The sequence below is a fragment of the Vigna umbellata genome, chromosome 6 (assembly GCF_029865625.1).
Source record: "Vigna umbellata cultivar VRB3 chromosome 6, Vumbellata_1.0, whole genome shotgun sequence".
In the NCBI taxonomy this organism is placed as follows: domain Eukaryota; kingdom Viridiplantae; phylum Streptophyta; class Magnoliopsida; order Fabales; family Fabaceae; genus Vigna; species Vigna umbellata.
In genome coordinates this window covers 6,913,909-6,927,770 of record NC_142170.1, presented here as the reverse complement: position 1 = coordinate 6,927,770, position 13,862 = coordinate 6,913,909, and the positions used below count along the sequence as shown (strand labels likewise).

Sequence of the window (13,862 nt, the reverse complement as noted above, 5' to 3'; positions counted from 1 at the left end):
TAAAAACTTTTATCTACATCTGCTTTATTATAACATTATATAATTTTCAGTTGTGAATTTCATTCCTTAAAGTTTCCGAGTCTTTCTAAAAATATGTTATGCAAAAATTAAATTCAAATATTCACTTTGCTTTCTCAAGATATATAGTGAAGTTAGTCATGTTTATTAGAAAATTTTCACCCGGTTATTCTTTATACGTATACTTTTTAAAAATTCACTCGATTGTTTATAAAAAGAACGTAAGAACTTAAAAAATAGAGAATTAAAGTCGATAAACTTATTAAAATAATGAGACCGAATATTTTATAATAAAATTTTCTAAACTCGTTTCATTATTTAAAAATATTTTATCTCTCTAAAACTCTTATTCTTTGTTTTCTTTCACTTCTCTCTAAGTGTTTAGACGACCACGACATCAAGGTCTACCTTTCTAACCAATCAGTTTGTTGTTTAGAGAAAGTATGTTTTCATCTCCTTTTCTTGGTATTTCTTGACTCTCGATCATGCAAAGGAAATTTGTTTTGCATGTGTTAAGAGTTCCTCTTCTTTGATTCCTAGTTTAATTTATGTTCTAAGGTTTGTCTCTAATCGCCAATCGATAATTTGTAAGTTTTTCTAGAGGTTCCTTGAGGTGGAAGCAATTGTCAGGGTTTCCTAGAACGGTGGAATTTTATAGAGGTAAGGGAAATATGTATAGGGGCAATATTTCGATGCAAACTTCTTAACTATAATGTCACTTAAGATAAAATTTTCAAAGATAAAATTAACAAAATTGATGTACAATTATCAATGTTAATAAATGAGTTGATAATTTTATCTATTCATGTAGTTTTGATGTTCAAACATATCTTGACTACAATGATATATATTTTATTTCTAACTGAATACATATCGGTCTACTAAGTCAATATGTATCTAATCCATATTTGCTTGACCAAATTGAATTATGTCAGGGTAATTGACAATTAAATTATTCAAATTCATCCATGTAAAATTTAATAAATAATAATATAAATAACAAAAAATTTATTTATTGTACAACATAAATAGAATGACTACTTAAAAAACTATCGAAAAAGGTTGTTGAGTTCTTCTAAAAATATTCTTAATCCTATAAGAACAATTATAGATAATCAAAGTTGATGTTATTATTTTGTGGTTTCACTTTTAGAAATGTCAAAGTAATAATTTGTGTTTTGTCTTATAAGTGGACAATATCACAACTTTTAATAAATAATTTTGTTCATGACTGAAGATAACGTACTAATAATTTGAAAAATATCTTAAAAAGTTAATTTCGAACAACTAAAATGTTTTTTTATTACAAGTATTTCATATTTACATTTCAATATCAAAGTTTTCTTTTAAATTATTGCTTCTAAATGCTTATCATATTTATTTATTTTTATTTGTAATGCTCATTGCATAAATAGTTATTTTTAAAAATACTGTAAATTTCTTATTTGAAACTAATATTTTAAGCATAAGTTGCACATGGGAAAAGGAAAAAATAGGACGACAAAGCTTGAGTCATAATTACAATAAGTAGTACATATCACATACACGTGTCTCTGCATTGTTGTCACGCTGTCAAATGTCGGATTTTGTCCTTTTTTCTCTTTTGAAACATAAATTAAAACGTGTTTCAATTAAAATATAATGAATAACTACCTTTTAAATTTATTAATCAAGTGTAAATCTAAATAAAAAAAAGTTTAAATTTACTTTGATAAAAAATGTGACAAATAATTACATGGTATGAACAGCAACGATTTTTTTTTATCAGTTATGTTTAACTTCATCCATTATTTAGTTGGTTGTTTGCTCTCTTCAATTATAATGTAACATAGTATAAATATAAATAAACTAATAAAAGTTTCTAAATAGATTAAGCGTTTTCATCTATATGTTAGAGACACAAATTTTGGTATCTTCTACCTCATTCAAACAACCAATTTAAATAAAATGTGTAAACCTTAAAAGATATTCGGTTGTGGTAGTTTTTGAGTTTTAAAGTTAAATTAATTTAACTTATGTACGTCGTCACCTAAAAAATTGTCTAAAGTTACAGGATGACATTGATACAAATCTCCGTTATTTATATTATTTTTCTAAATTATATAAATTTTTTTATTTGTTGGGATTAAGAAAAATTAAAGAACATATAATAGAGAGGTTTTCGAATACGTTTTCCAATCTCTAATTTCAATTTTGATACACTCATAAGTAATTTTTAAATGTCACATATTTTTTTCAATTTTTATCCCGATTTTATAAAATTGAATTAGGCTTAAAATCCACTTCTAATATGATATCAGTTATCAGAGTCAGATTAAAATCTTTTACACCTTAATTTGATCTTATCTCTATCCGTGACTTTCTACCATTATTTCAAGAAACGAGTAAGGAAAACTATTTGAAGCAGTGTTCAATTTTTTTATCCTCTTTTCTCTGTTATTTTTGTTTTCTTTAATTATATTATTCTTTTTTATTTTTTCCTATTGTTAGTTTATTTTCTTTTTATTTTTAAAGAAAGAACAATATTTTATTCACTCTCAACCATCATATCGAATTTTCTAATTGAAACCCAAAACTTTAATTCATTTTTAAAAAATATTCAACAAATTGATTATACTCCTCCTTAAACTTATGTTAGCTTATAGGACAAAAATACAAGATGATACTGTAATTTTTGTTAAAAAGAAATTTTACGAATTTTTATTTTAAAGTGGAAGTATCTTTATTGAAAATTTATGAGACTTAAATTCGTGTGTACTCAAATTTATAATATTAACTCTTTTTTTTCCTTTTGTTTATACGAATTAATCTCATGATAATGAGCGATTTCTAGAGAGAGAAATAAGTGTTTATTTCTTTTTTTCATAACTAATGATGATAATAGAAGATAGATAGACATTAGATCCTAAATCACAATGGTCATATGATTTCTCTGTCTTGTGAAAGAAATTAGAATATCTATTCGTTCATTCACTCAATGAAAATAAATAAGTTGAATCCTAAAACAGTGGTATATTTGGTTTATTTATATACTAATTTACGATTTTTTGTTTTAAAAAATTAATAATATAACTAAAAATACTAAAATGTGAGACATCAGTGGAGATTATGAAGTGATTTTAATGATATTAAAAATCTTAAATTAATAATATTATCTCTCCATGAATCAAATATATATTTTTCTATTTACAAATAATGATGAAGGAGGGGATAAGGTTGATATTATTTCAATTTTAAGGAAATATCCATTAAGTGGTGATATAGTTTATAATTTATATTTAATAAAGTTTAAGAATAGAATTTATCATTCTAGTTCATATATTCATTTGACTGTAGTATATTTAATATGTTTAATTTAGATAATATTTACTAATGTTTACTATTTTAGTATAATTTAAGGAAAGTATAATAACATTTATTTTATCTTATAAATTATATCATACATATTCCAAACATATCTTAGCATATTATATTCTTCTATTTTTAAGATAAAACAAATCCTGGTATCCAATATTCTTGTTGTATCTTTGGCATTATGTTGTGTGCCCCTTTAATTTTTTCTTTAATAATTATAAAAAAAATTAATTAGCATTTTTTTTCCTAAAGTACTCTTTTTTTTTTCAATGAGAGAAGTTGGAGGCCATTGCCTAGTGTTAACTATAACTTCATAAATTAGGCACTCCACTTCAACCACATAGGCTTCCCAACACCATTTTTGTTTTTTGTATTTTAATATCAAATATTAATTGACATTTCAATGTAAAACAATGCCCATCACATTCACATCTAGTTATATAATAATAAGTGAAAAAAAACACTAAAATATAATACATCTCAAATCTCAAATCTCAAATATGAAAACTCTCCTACTTTAAGAAGAATTTTCAAATAAGTAATGTTATTTTTACAATATGTAAATTAACAATTTGTACCTTTTTTTTATCTTTCTCTTTTTTCATATTATCTCATTCTTTTTTTTTTTGGTGAAATATTACAAATTTCCTTTTTCTTTTTATATGATTGAAGATTTAAGGGGAGGGCATGTGATGTTTGAGTGATGCTAATTATATAAGGAATGTTTTAAGTTGACGAGTAAACAAAGAAAAGGAATAGTACAAGTTTGAATCCAATCATATGGTTCACTTGGAATGTTAAGACAAGAAAGAATATTATAAGAGAATGATGTGATCATGATGAAATTTCAATACATACTAAAATACCATTCACACTCCACTGACTTTCCATGGCTCACCAAACATATACAAACATGCACAGAACAACTTTATCATTTACTAAGAATATAAAACCATACATGAAACGATTCCTAGTACAGTGAACATTGTTCACCATGTGCCTTGTTCACTCAGATTTGTAGGAAAGTCTTGACTGAACAAAATGATCAATCATTTTCCTTATTTCATCAGGGTTTGCACCCACAATTTTCTCCACAGGAGTTCCTCCATTCAGCAACAGAAAAGTTGGCATGGCTTTGATCTCCATCTTGGAGGCAATTTCCTGAATTGAGGGTCCATGATTAATGCACATAAAGTAGAGCTCAAAAGGGGTTAAGAAAATATGAACAAAATTTCCACTTTCTGCATGAATTTATGATTAGGTTAGGATCCTTTCCTTCAATTTTAAAGAAAAGGAAGAATGGGATGAAGGAGTGGATAGATACTCTAGTTGCAAATTTGTTCACTATGCATCAGACAAAAAAAATTAAAGATTCTCTGAGAAAGGGATGCATTTAATATACTATAATAATGAGTTTCATTGGTGCAAGTTAAAGCAATTTGTGAATATTTTTATTGAAGATTAGATTATAGAGATAAGATTTAGTCATTATTCTATTATTGTTTATATAAAATGAGAATCATGTGAACTGAAAGTGGGTTTGAATCCTGGAATAAACAATTAGGAAGAATTCTTGTGGACCCCTTTACTCTATTCCCTTTGGATAACAATGCAGTTGCAGGCACAGCACAGTAATTAACGGATTGAAATTTGAGATATGTCTTAAAATAAGACCAAACCAAGCATGTATAGTTCTTGCAAACAAATTAAGTGTTGTGTGGGAATCAAATTACCTTAACCTCATCCACATCCAATGTCAGAAACAGAACATCTTGGTAAGTGGAGGCTAGTTCTTCAAAAACAGGATTCATTACTATAGAAGGCACACACCAGAAAGCAGAGAAATGAACCACAACCTGCTAAATTTAATGCACAAAAAAACATAGTTTAAACCCTCAATGATCTTTGAATGATTGAATCTGGTTTTTCTTAGCTGACTTACCATAATGATGAGTAAAAAAGCAAACAGATTTATGCTAAATGAATTCACCAAAACAAAGGAGACTCACAGAGTACTTTTGATTGGTGGCATGAGAGATGTAGTGTTCCCATGATTTTTGAGAGTCTATTTTGATAACCTTGGACTTTTTGAGCTTTTCTGTGTCCTCCATTTCTCTCTGCTTCTGTTGCTTCTTCAGAATGGTTTATACAAATAAAAATGTTCTTAAAATATAAGAACAACACTGCGAAAGAAAATGTTGATTTATCCTTATCTTATAATTAAACGTTTTTGTTCTGTTGAATACGACATTTTTCTGATTGATGTCTATGGGATACAACAAAAATAGTCAAGCTGGGGCCTATGGATTAGCCAATTCTGTGGTCATGATCATGTGCGTATGGTTCATGCATTGAATTAAAATATACCACGAGTCTCATTTTGAATTTCTGAGAAAGAATTGTGATGAATAATGTCGAGAAATTTTCCAGATCAGCTTCTCTTGATGCCTGTGTAGGTTGACACGAATATAAGCAATAAAATCAATGTTGTTATGGCTCAGCATCAGAGCACAGAATAATGGACCATATACAGTATGAGTAATGAATGAAGTGTTCGGTAGCATGTAAAATCATAGTAAAGTAAAACCAGTACAAAAATAATTATAGTTGAATGTAAATCACATGTTTCTAAAGACATTATAAACATAAAAATGTAATTGGAACAAGAAATATTAATGGCCCACATCGCTGAAATACTAAAACTAACAGCTTGTCCTTTTGGTCAAAGCTATAAGGTGTTTCTAACCTTTTATGGTTCGTTTGGAGGTTTAAGGGTAGAAAATAGAAAAGAAAAGCATAAATTTTTGTGGGTTTTCACTATTGCAATTTATGATGTCCTTTTAGCATTGACTATATAAAGAATCTTATCAGTTGTCATTGTTAACCTTATTTGATGAAATACAAGTTGCGTATTTTGTATATGCACCAAATATGTCAACAAAACTTGGGTTTGAAGCTTTTGTGACTCCTTGGACATGAAAATTATTGGGTATCAACCTTATCAAGCATTTGTAGGTGATTAGGTAACTTAACCTATTTTATTAGAGCCAATTATTGAATTATACATAAGTTTATTAATTCCACAATGTGTTTACACCTGCACTAAACATGATTACCATGACATAAATGTATGACAATACCTTTTGAATATTGTAATGAAAAGTTTGATTATTAAAATATTCTATCTAAGGCGTGTCTTTTTTTTTTCTTCTCTCTCTACAATCTCTTTTCTTTCTTTTTCTATGTTTTTTCTTCAACGCTTTATCTTTTTTAGAATCTGATTACGGTAATTGAGGAGTTAAGAAATGTTTTTATATAATTATTTTAAATTTGTATTTATCTTATAAATTCTTTTCCCAATCTTCTTACCATTTTGTAATCAATTTTGGTGAAGTTATTTGATAAAAGTGATCTTCTTAATAGTATATATTAAAATTTGTCATATATGGACCTTGTTGGAGGTCTCTAAATTTTGAGTAATTTCCTACTGATCAAAAACATTTTTTAGGATGAGAAATTATAGGTTAGGGAAGCTATTATGCCTTTTTATAGAATCTTAAGATAGATGTGTATACGAAAGTAACTTAATCATTAAATTTTGGTTCCTATATAGTAATTGTGATTTGTTGAAAAATTGTGTGAATGTTTAAACTTTAGTGTTAGTTGAGTTTTGTTTGATGATGAAAATTTTTAAATTGTTTGAATTGGATAGTCTAGTCGATAGGTTGATATGAAAACTAAATTATGCATATTAATTAGTGAGTTTTCTTAATTTGAGTTTTGAATATAGTTTAGGTAAGTAGGGTAAATTTCTGTCTTTTCTTATTATAGTTTATGAAATTGATATGAGCAAATTGGAACATGCAAACTTTGAGTTAAGAAACTAAGATTGAATTGATTATGTAAAAGATGATGTTAGAGCAAATTATTATTTGGATTAATCAATTGAATTATTTACAAGTTGTATTATTCAAATACTTTTGGAATTATCTTTGAAAATTGGTTTGACTCTGTTGTTGAGATTAATGTTTCTGATATTTTCATAACAAAGAATTTTCGTTTGAGAAAAATAAAATAGAAACTCAAATCTTACTTTTTCTTTTTCTATTTCTCAAGCAAAAAGATTCCTTGCTTAAACGAAAATATAGCTCAAAGTTAACATTGTTCTCAATCTTATTTTTACTTAAGAGAAATGTTTTCTTCTTATTTTTTTTATCAAACGAAAATAATATTGCAACTATAATGCTAGTTTTATCCAAAATTTTGCTCAAAATTTTTCTTTCTTGTTTTTGTAAATCTATGTTTTGGATTATATCACATGTTAATTTTTGGTACGATTTATAGAATAAGAATCTTCTGAAAGACGTAAGTCGATGTTTTGCTTGATAAACATATAAATTTTATTCTTTTTAGAGTAGGTGTGTTGATTTTAATTAAACCATTTTTTGTTATTTAATTACAATGTTTCTTTTATATATTTTTTCTTACGTAAATAACTATTCAAATTGTTTACTCTTTTATGTGTTTATTTCATTTTTGTGAACTGCAAAAATTGTATTATTTATACGAAGAGATATAAATACACGTGTAAGAAAAATGTCAGTAAACGAATATAGTTTTTATTTTATTTTTATATTTTTATATAAAAAAATATTTGTATTTTATATATTGTTTTAATGTATATTTAGGTTGTATCGGGTATTATGAAGAGTCTACAAGCCCTTTTATAAGTTTATTATATATTTAATATAGAATGTTATAATCTTAGTAAGTAAAACCTTATTTGTGTACATGCTTTGTTTGAATGAAGCTGCAAGAAAAAGTTTTTTTAACCTAAATTATAATCTTAACCCTTATTTTATTTTTTATATACGATTTTGGATTTTCTATTTTTTCTGTAATTTTAATATTGTAAAACTATTTTAATTCTAGTGTTATTTCCACCTTAAATATTAACATCTTATCACATGAAAAATATTATCTAATGTTTCATGTTTCAGGTCTCTTTCAGGTTTATAATGGCGCATACTCAACATTTACCTAATTCAAAACATTTCATATTATCAATTATTTCTAAATGATGTAGAATGTAAGGTCCTGAAAATTATGGGCTAGGAGGTCCTATTTTTTGAGGCAGCCAGGCCCAAAGGGCTAAAGGCACCATGACCTTAGGAGGGGTTTCCTCTTTTTCTCAACTCTGAACCTATTTCCAGTTTCCCTTTCTCTCTCTAAAACTCAGTTCCACTTCTCTTCTCCTTGCTCTGACTTCTCTCTACTTTTCCACCACTTTTCACCGTTTAAATTTCAAATAGGTGGTGTCCTTTCGCTCACGGAGTTGAGAGCTTCCATCCTATCCGATTAGATTTTCATTTGGACGGGTAAGTCAAATTCTCAACTTTCTGGATATTAGGGCATGTAACTTTACTGGTTGCATGGAGCTCATTTTGATTCTCTGTTTATTCGAGCTCTAAGAGCTATGTTGTATCACCAATTTGGTGATCTGTAGGTTCTGTCAAGTTCCGCTCTGTGTGGAAGATACTGTTAGGGCATTTTATTGAGCTGTACTGTTTGACTTCCAGGTAAGGGGAGCTAGCTAATTTTCTTCTCTGTGTTGTTGAAAGTATGATGTATATGTTGATAAATTAGTTTTATTGTTATCGTATTGTTAAGTGTATTTTGATGATGAGCATGTTGATTGAAATTTCTTGAATGTATGAAAGTGTGTATCTATGGTGTATTGAACCTTGTTTGACTGGGATGACTGTGTGTTGGCTATGCTGGATTTCTGGAGTGGAGTAAGAACTGTATAAAATAGTTAAATGGATAGTGAGGGGGTACAGGTACTGGTCTATCTTACTATGAATGGAAATTAGATAGGGAAATGGGGAAATTGGAGTCTCAAACACCCTAGGATAGTTTGAATGAATTAGATAAATCACATAGGACTTGTTGAGAGCACTGTGTTGGTAGGATAGAAGGATCTTAAAAACCTGAGTTGGCACATCCCTGATCATAGAGCAGCCCTGGCCTGGTCCAGTCAGTTGTGACTAGTCATATGTGTTGGCGTCGAAGGTGAGACTGATGCGTTCAGACATCTGATTCTTCTCCGGTGACCAATTGGGCAGTTGGGATAATTAGAGGAGTCAATGGAACTGGTGAGGGGTCAGAGAACTGAGTAAGTCTTGAGAAAATGGTTGAAATGAGATTTTGTCCACAAGTTACAGGAATTGATGTTTTCAAAGGTAAAACTGAATTTAATCAACGTAGATTAGTACTGGGGAGGAATTGAATCATCTAGACAAGGATAATTACACTTAATAATCGGATTTGAGGTCTTAGAAGTTAGCCAAGAGTTCTAGAATTGGTAAAGAGTAGTGTAAGTGAGTAATTATGCAGAATTTGTATTCTGCCAATTATGCAGAGTCGCTATGCGAGTTATCTCGCATAGCGAGGTCCTGAGAGGGGAGCTCACTGTCTTGGAAATTCGCTGTGCGAGTTGGTGCGCTGTGCGAATTTCCAGAGGGTGATGCTCACTGTCTTGGACTCGCCATGGCGAATCCTATCGCTATGCGACTGGTGGTGGTCTGGGATCACTGCCCATTTAATTCGAAGGGCGAGTGGGGCGCATGGCGAGCGCTTTGGGGAGGTTGGTCTCTGTCTGAGTTCTCGCATAGCGACCTGAGTACGCTATGCGAGAGGTTTGAGGTCTGATACATTATGCGACTTAATTCGCTATGCGAGACAATCCTAGTTCGCCTTGCGAATGGGATGCGCTGTGCGACTCTCGTTGGGTCAAGTTCTCATTTTAATATCTTTGCTTGGATCAATGGTTTGGAATGCATAATATGAGGTGATTGATGTGGAAAGTGTGTGAAAGCATGAGAATAATCATCATGTGATGTGTTGTTAAAGAAAAAGGATATGTGATTAATGGTATAGTAGTCGACGTAATTCCATGGTCTTCAAGGAGAAGATTCATGGTGGTGCAGTAGTGTTTAGAATGATCTACAGGGAAGCTCAGTATTGGGGGTTATCCTGACGCTCCAATGGCTAATCATACTCAAGTAGAGGGATTAATCCATGTGGTGAGGAGTAGCAGGAGGTCTTAGTCTTGGGGGCTTCCAGTATGCCTCAAGGCCCGGAACAGGCTAACCTCGTGAGTGTGGTAGGGTGGGGAACCCAAGTTTCATAAGCCACCACGAGTGCATGACCTGCCATAGCTCGGTAATCATTCTAAGTCCGAACGAGTCAGGTCTAGTTCATGACATGTTTCTTGATATGATTTAACTTCCTTTGCTTAAAGTATGTATTAGATGGATTGGTTAATTAATATAATATGCATTGTTTGAAAAACTAGCTCACCCTTGCTTGTTTGTGCACTTGTTGTATGTGTTTTCTTTTGCAATGATCATCCACTTGGATGTGAGCAGATGAAGAGGAGGTATCCGTGGAGCAAGTGTTGGAAGACGGCGAGGCTGCAGTTTAATATGCTTAGAGTTTTGATTAATAGACTGTTATGGAGAAAATTTCCAGTGGTCCTCTGTGTTTAAGGGACCAACTCTGATCTTATTTTTGGATAACTGTAACTCTTATAGTTTACCTGATGCCTCTAACTGCTTTCCAATATTATGACCGAATGACGTCCTTATTATATATGCCTACCGTATATTTTAGGATGTCACATAGAACTTTTAAATATTTGCATCAATTTTATATTTTAATTAATTAAATATTTTTATAATATCTTAAACGAGTAAAGTTCAATTAAAGAAATCAATAATATAAAATGCGTACAGAATAAATATTAGAGCAACATAATAAATTTTCTCAGTTATGCAAAATAAAATTGTAAATAGAATACTATATATAAGAACAAATAAAAGATTTATAAAGCTTAAGATTACGATTTAACCTTTTTTTCCTTCGTGTAATAAATACAAAATAGTTATCAATTATTTATATTATTAATTTTTAAGTTCATTTTTTCATATTTAAAATTTAAACACTGGAATTTTAGTTAATATATTTATTTAACTCTTACTTTTATTCATTTTAACATAAGGTTGATATTGTGCGTGCTAATTTAATTTCTGACTACAAGCTTATAATAAAGTTTTGTATGAATTAAAAAAATAGGGACTAAGAACATTTTATTCACAAATAAATTAATTTATTTAATTATAAATTCAAATAATGAAATTTTAAGATAAAAGGTTAAAAAAATAGTTTGGAAATAGAGTCAATTTAATTTACTAAGCTTTATTTTTTCCTCGAAAAATAATGTTTAAGTCCAAAATCCAAATAAGCTAAGAATGAAACAATTAGAAGGAAGAATATTAGTTTTTAATCCAAACTTTGCCAAAAATGAATGGACACATGTGAAGACTTTGTTAAAATAATAATATTAAATCAAAAGAATGTCATAATTTTTTATTGTTTTCTGTAAAAAATTGAAAAATCGAACTAAAATTCCCCAGCATCTTTTTTAATTATTAGTAGTTTAGCACACACAAAAATAAATTATTTTACATTTTCATGAGATCTGTATTAGAAGAATAATAAAGTCATAATAAATTCAGGCCAATTAAAAATGTATTTAAATTTAAATAGATCTAAAAAGAAAATATATTTTTTTCTTCCTACATCTCATATTAATACTAAAAATATTAACATACTTATTATTACAGAGTGCAGTTAGCAGTTAGTATTTAGTAGTTAAAAAAAACATACTCATTATTATGGAGTGCAGTTAGTAATTATGGGGTACCAAAAGAAAACTTTGAAAAAAATAACTCGGGAGGCCCAGAAAGCCCATACGTACATGAGATAGAAGGAAATTACTATAGAATCCTTCATGAGGATAACCATTTTATTGGCACACATTGGATATATATCAGTTGGCAACGGATATGAGTGATATAACATAGATTTTGTTTTTCCAAGGTTTGATGAAGAATCTCTCTGTTTCACACTTCACTCATTTGAGCTCCTTAAGGATCATGCCTCCTTTCACAAACTTGCATGGAATCTCCAAAACCTTAATTCCCCTGAAATGCCTTCCAAATGCACACGATACCATAAAAAGAGGACAAGTGGTTGGATTTCTTGGAAGCAAAACACAAGAGGAACCATCAGAATGTTCAGTTCAGACCACAAGAAGAACAGCAGCAATAGGGCTTACCACTCTAGTCCTCACATGGCCATTCCATGACAAGATTTCATCAGCCAAAGATAATGGTTTCTGGGTTGAAGATCACCCTCTTCCTCGATTAACCGTCGCAAACAGTAAGCTATCTTGTAACTAGTTTGGTTTATTTTGTTCATTTTACAGTGACTGTCTTAAAAATGATGTGAATGTTTGTTATTTGGTTAGATATTGCAAATGAGAAAACGGGGACACGTTCTTTTCTTAAAAGGGGACTGTTCATGCCAGATATTGGACTGAAAGGAAGTGTGCAAAGGATTAAGAGATATTCCTTTGATCTTCTAGCGATGGCAGATTTGGTACATGCAGACACACTCAACTATGTGAGGAAGTACCTAAGACTCAAGTCTACCATCATATACTATGATTTTGACAAGCTTATCTCTGCCACTCCAGTGGATGATGAAAAGCAGCAACTTACTGATATGGCTAACAAGTTGTTTGATAATTTTGAAAGGGTAAATACTCTCTCTTTCTCTTTCCTCCCTTCAAAATTACATGTTTTGTCAGTTAGTATTATGCTATAGGAAAATGACACTTGAACAACCATTTTTGACAACATTTAGACACGCGCACACGTGTCAAAATCTGAGTGGTCCATTTTCATTTAATTTTTCCAACTGGACCACTCAGATTTTGACACGTATGCGCGTGTCTAAATGTTGTCAAAAATAGTTGTTCAAGTATCATTTTCCTATGCTATAATAGTGGCTGGACTAATTGTTGAAGCGCATTTGTGATTCAATGACAGCTTGAAGAAGCTTCAAGAAAGAAAAGTCTACCCGAAACAAAATCATGCTATCAGGAAACTGAAGTTTTGCTTAAAGATGTCATGGACCGGATGGATGTATTGTACGAAACAATTTAATCAAGCTGTTACTATTTCTCTTGTCAAAAATCAATTATACGTGTTTGATGTACAATACTGATTCCAAGAGATGGGGTGCTCTTCAAGAACATAGGAGGATGTTATGTCAGAAGAATTGCAAATGTATGATAGTGTCAACTACTATTATAGTGATTTCAATTATTGATGGATATGTATCACCACCCTGGCTATTATATGATGTATGTATTCCACTTTAGAAACATGCTAATGCTACCTTACAGCCAAATGCTTCTGAGTGAAAATCAATCCAACCATTCTTTTAAAAACAGAAAAGTACAGAAGCACGTGACTAGCTCCACAGTAGAGAACGTCATAACAATTTGGAGATTGAATTTAATGTCTGATGTATGAAACATTCTCAGGATAACAATGATTATTACTTTGATTCTAACACGT

The 13,862-nt window shown here is 30.0% G+C and overlaps 2 protein-coding genes across 3 annotated transcripts; one reads left to right on the top strand and one right to left on the bottom strand.

Moving 5' to 3' along the window:
• Positions 1–4,167: 4,167 nt before the first annotated feature.
• LOC124841957 (thioredoxin-like protein CXXS1) lies at positions 4,168–5,561 on the bottom strand. 2 transcript variants are annotated; one of them, XM_047318340.2, is made up of 3 exons: positions 5,382–5,561; positions 5,106–5,231; positions 4,168–4,533 (listed from the first exon to the last, which is right to left on the bottom strand). In XM_047318340.2, exons 1-3 carry the CDS (start codon positions 5,481–5,483, stop codon positions 4,378–4,380), a joined length of 384 nt encoding a protein of 127 aa, XP_047174296.2. In that variant the 5' UTR covers positions 5,484–5,561; the 3' UTR covers positions 4,168–4,377. The 2 variants fall into 2 exon arrangements, with proteins under 2 accessions (XP_047174296.2, XP_047174297.2); XM_047318341.2 differs by having other exon boundaries at positions 5,106–5,228; positions 5,382–5,556.
• A 6,715-nt stretch (positions 5,562–12,276) lies between these two features.
• On the top strand, positions 12,277–13,668 carry PNSL3 (PsbQ-like 1). The gene is made up of 3 exons (XM_047318337.2): positions 12,277–12,657; positions 12,746–13,035; positions 13,329–13,668. Exons 1-3 carry the CDS (start codon positions 12,321–12,323, stop codon positions 13,443–13,445), a joined length of 744 nt encoding a protein of 247 aa, XP_047174293.1. The 5' UTR covers positions 12,277–12,320; the 3' UTR covers positions 13,446–13,668.
• Positions 13,669–13,862: the final 194 nt, after the last annotated feature.

Excerpts from the sequence above, each read along its gene's own strand:
- LOC124841957 (XM_047318340.2), bottom strand. The coding sequence starts at position 5,483 with ATGGAGGACACAGAAAAGCTCAAAAAGTCCAAGGTTATCAAAATAGAC. Across the intron at positions 5,232-5,381 it reads CCACCAATCAAAAGTACTCT|CAGGTTGTGGTTCATTTCTC; the intron begins GTGAGTCTCCTT and ends CATTAAATTTAG. Across the intron at positions 4,534-5,105 it reads TGGATGTGGATGAGGTTAAG|GAAATTGCCTCCAAGATGGA; the intron begins GTAATTTGATTC and ends CCCTCAATTCAG.
- PNSL3 (XM_047318337.2), top strand. The coding sequence starts at position 12,321 with ATGAAGAATCTCTCTGTTTCACACTTCACTCATTTGAGCTCCTTAAGG. Across the intron at positions 12,658-12,745 it reads TCGATTAACCGTCGCAAACA|ATATTGCAAATGAGAAAACG; the intron begins GTAAGCTATCTT and ends TTATTTGGTTAG. Across the intron at positions 13,036-13,328 it reads TGTTTGATAATTTTGAAAGG|CTTGAAGAAGCTTCAAGAAA; the intron begins GTAAATACTCTC and ends ATTCAATGACAG.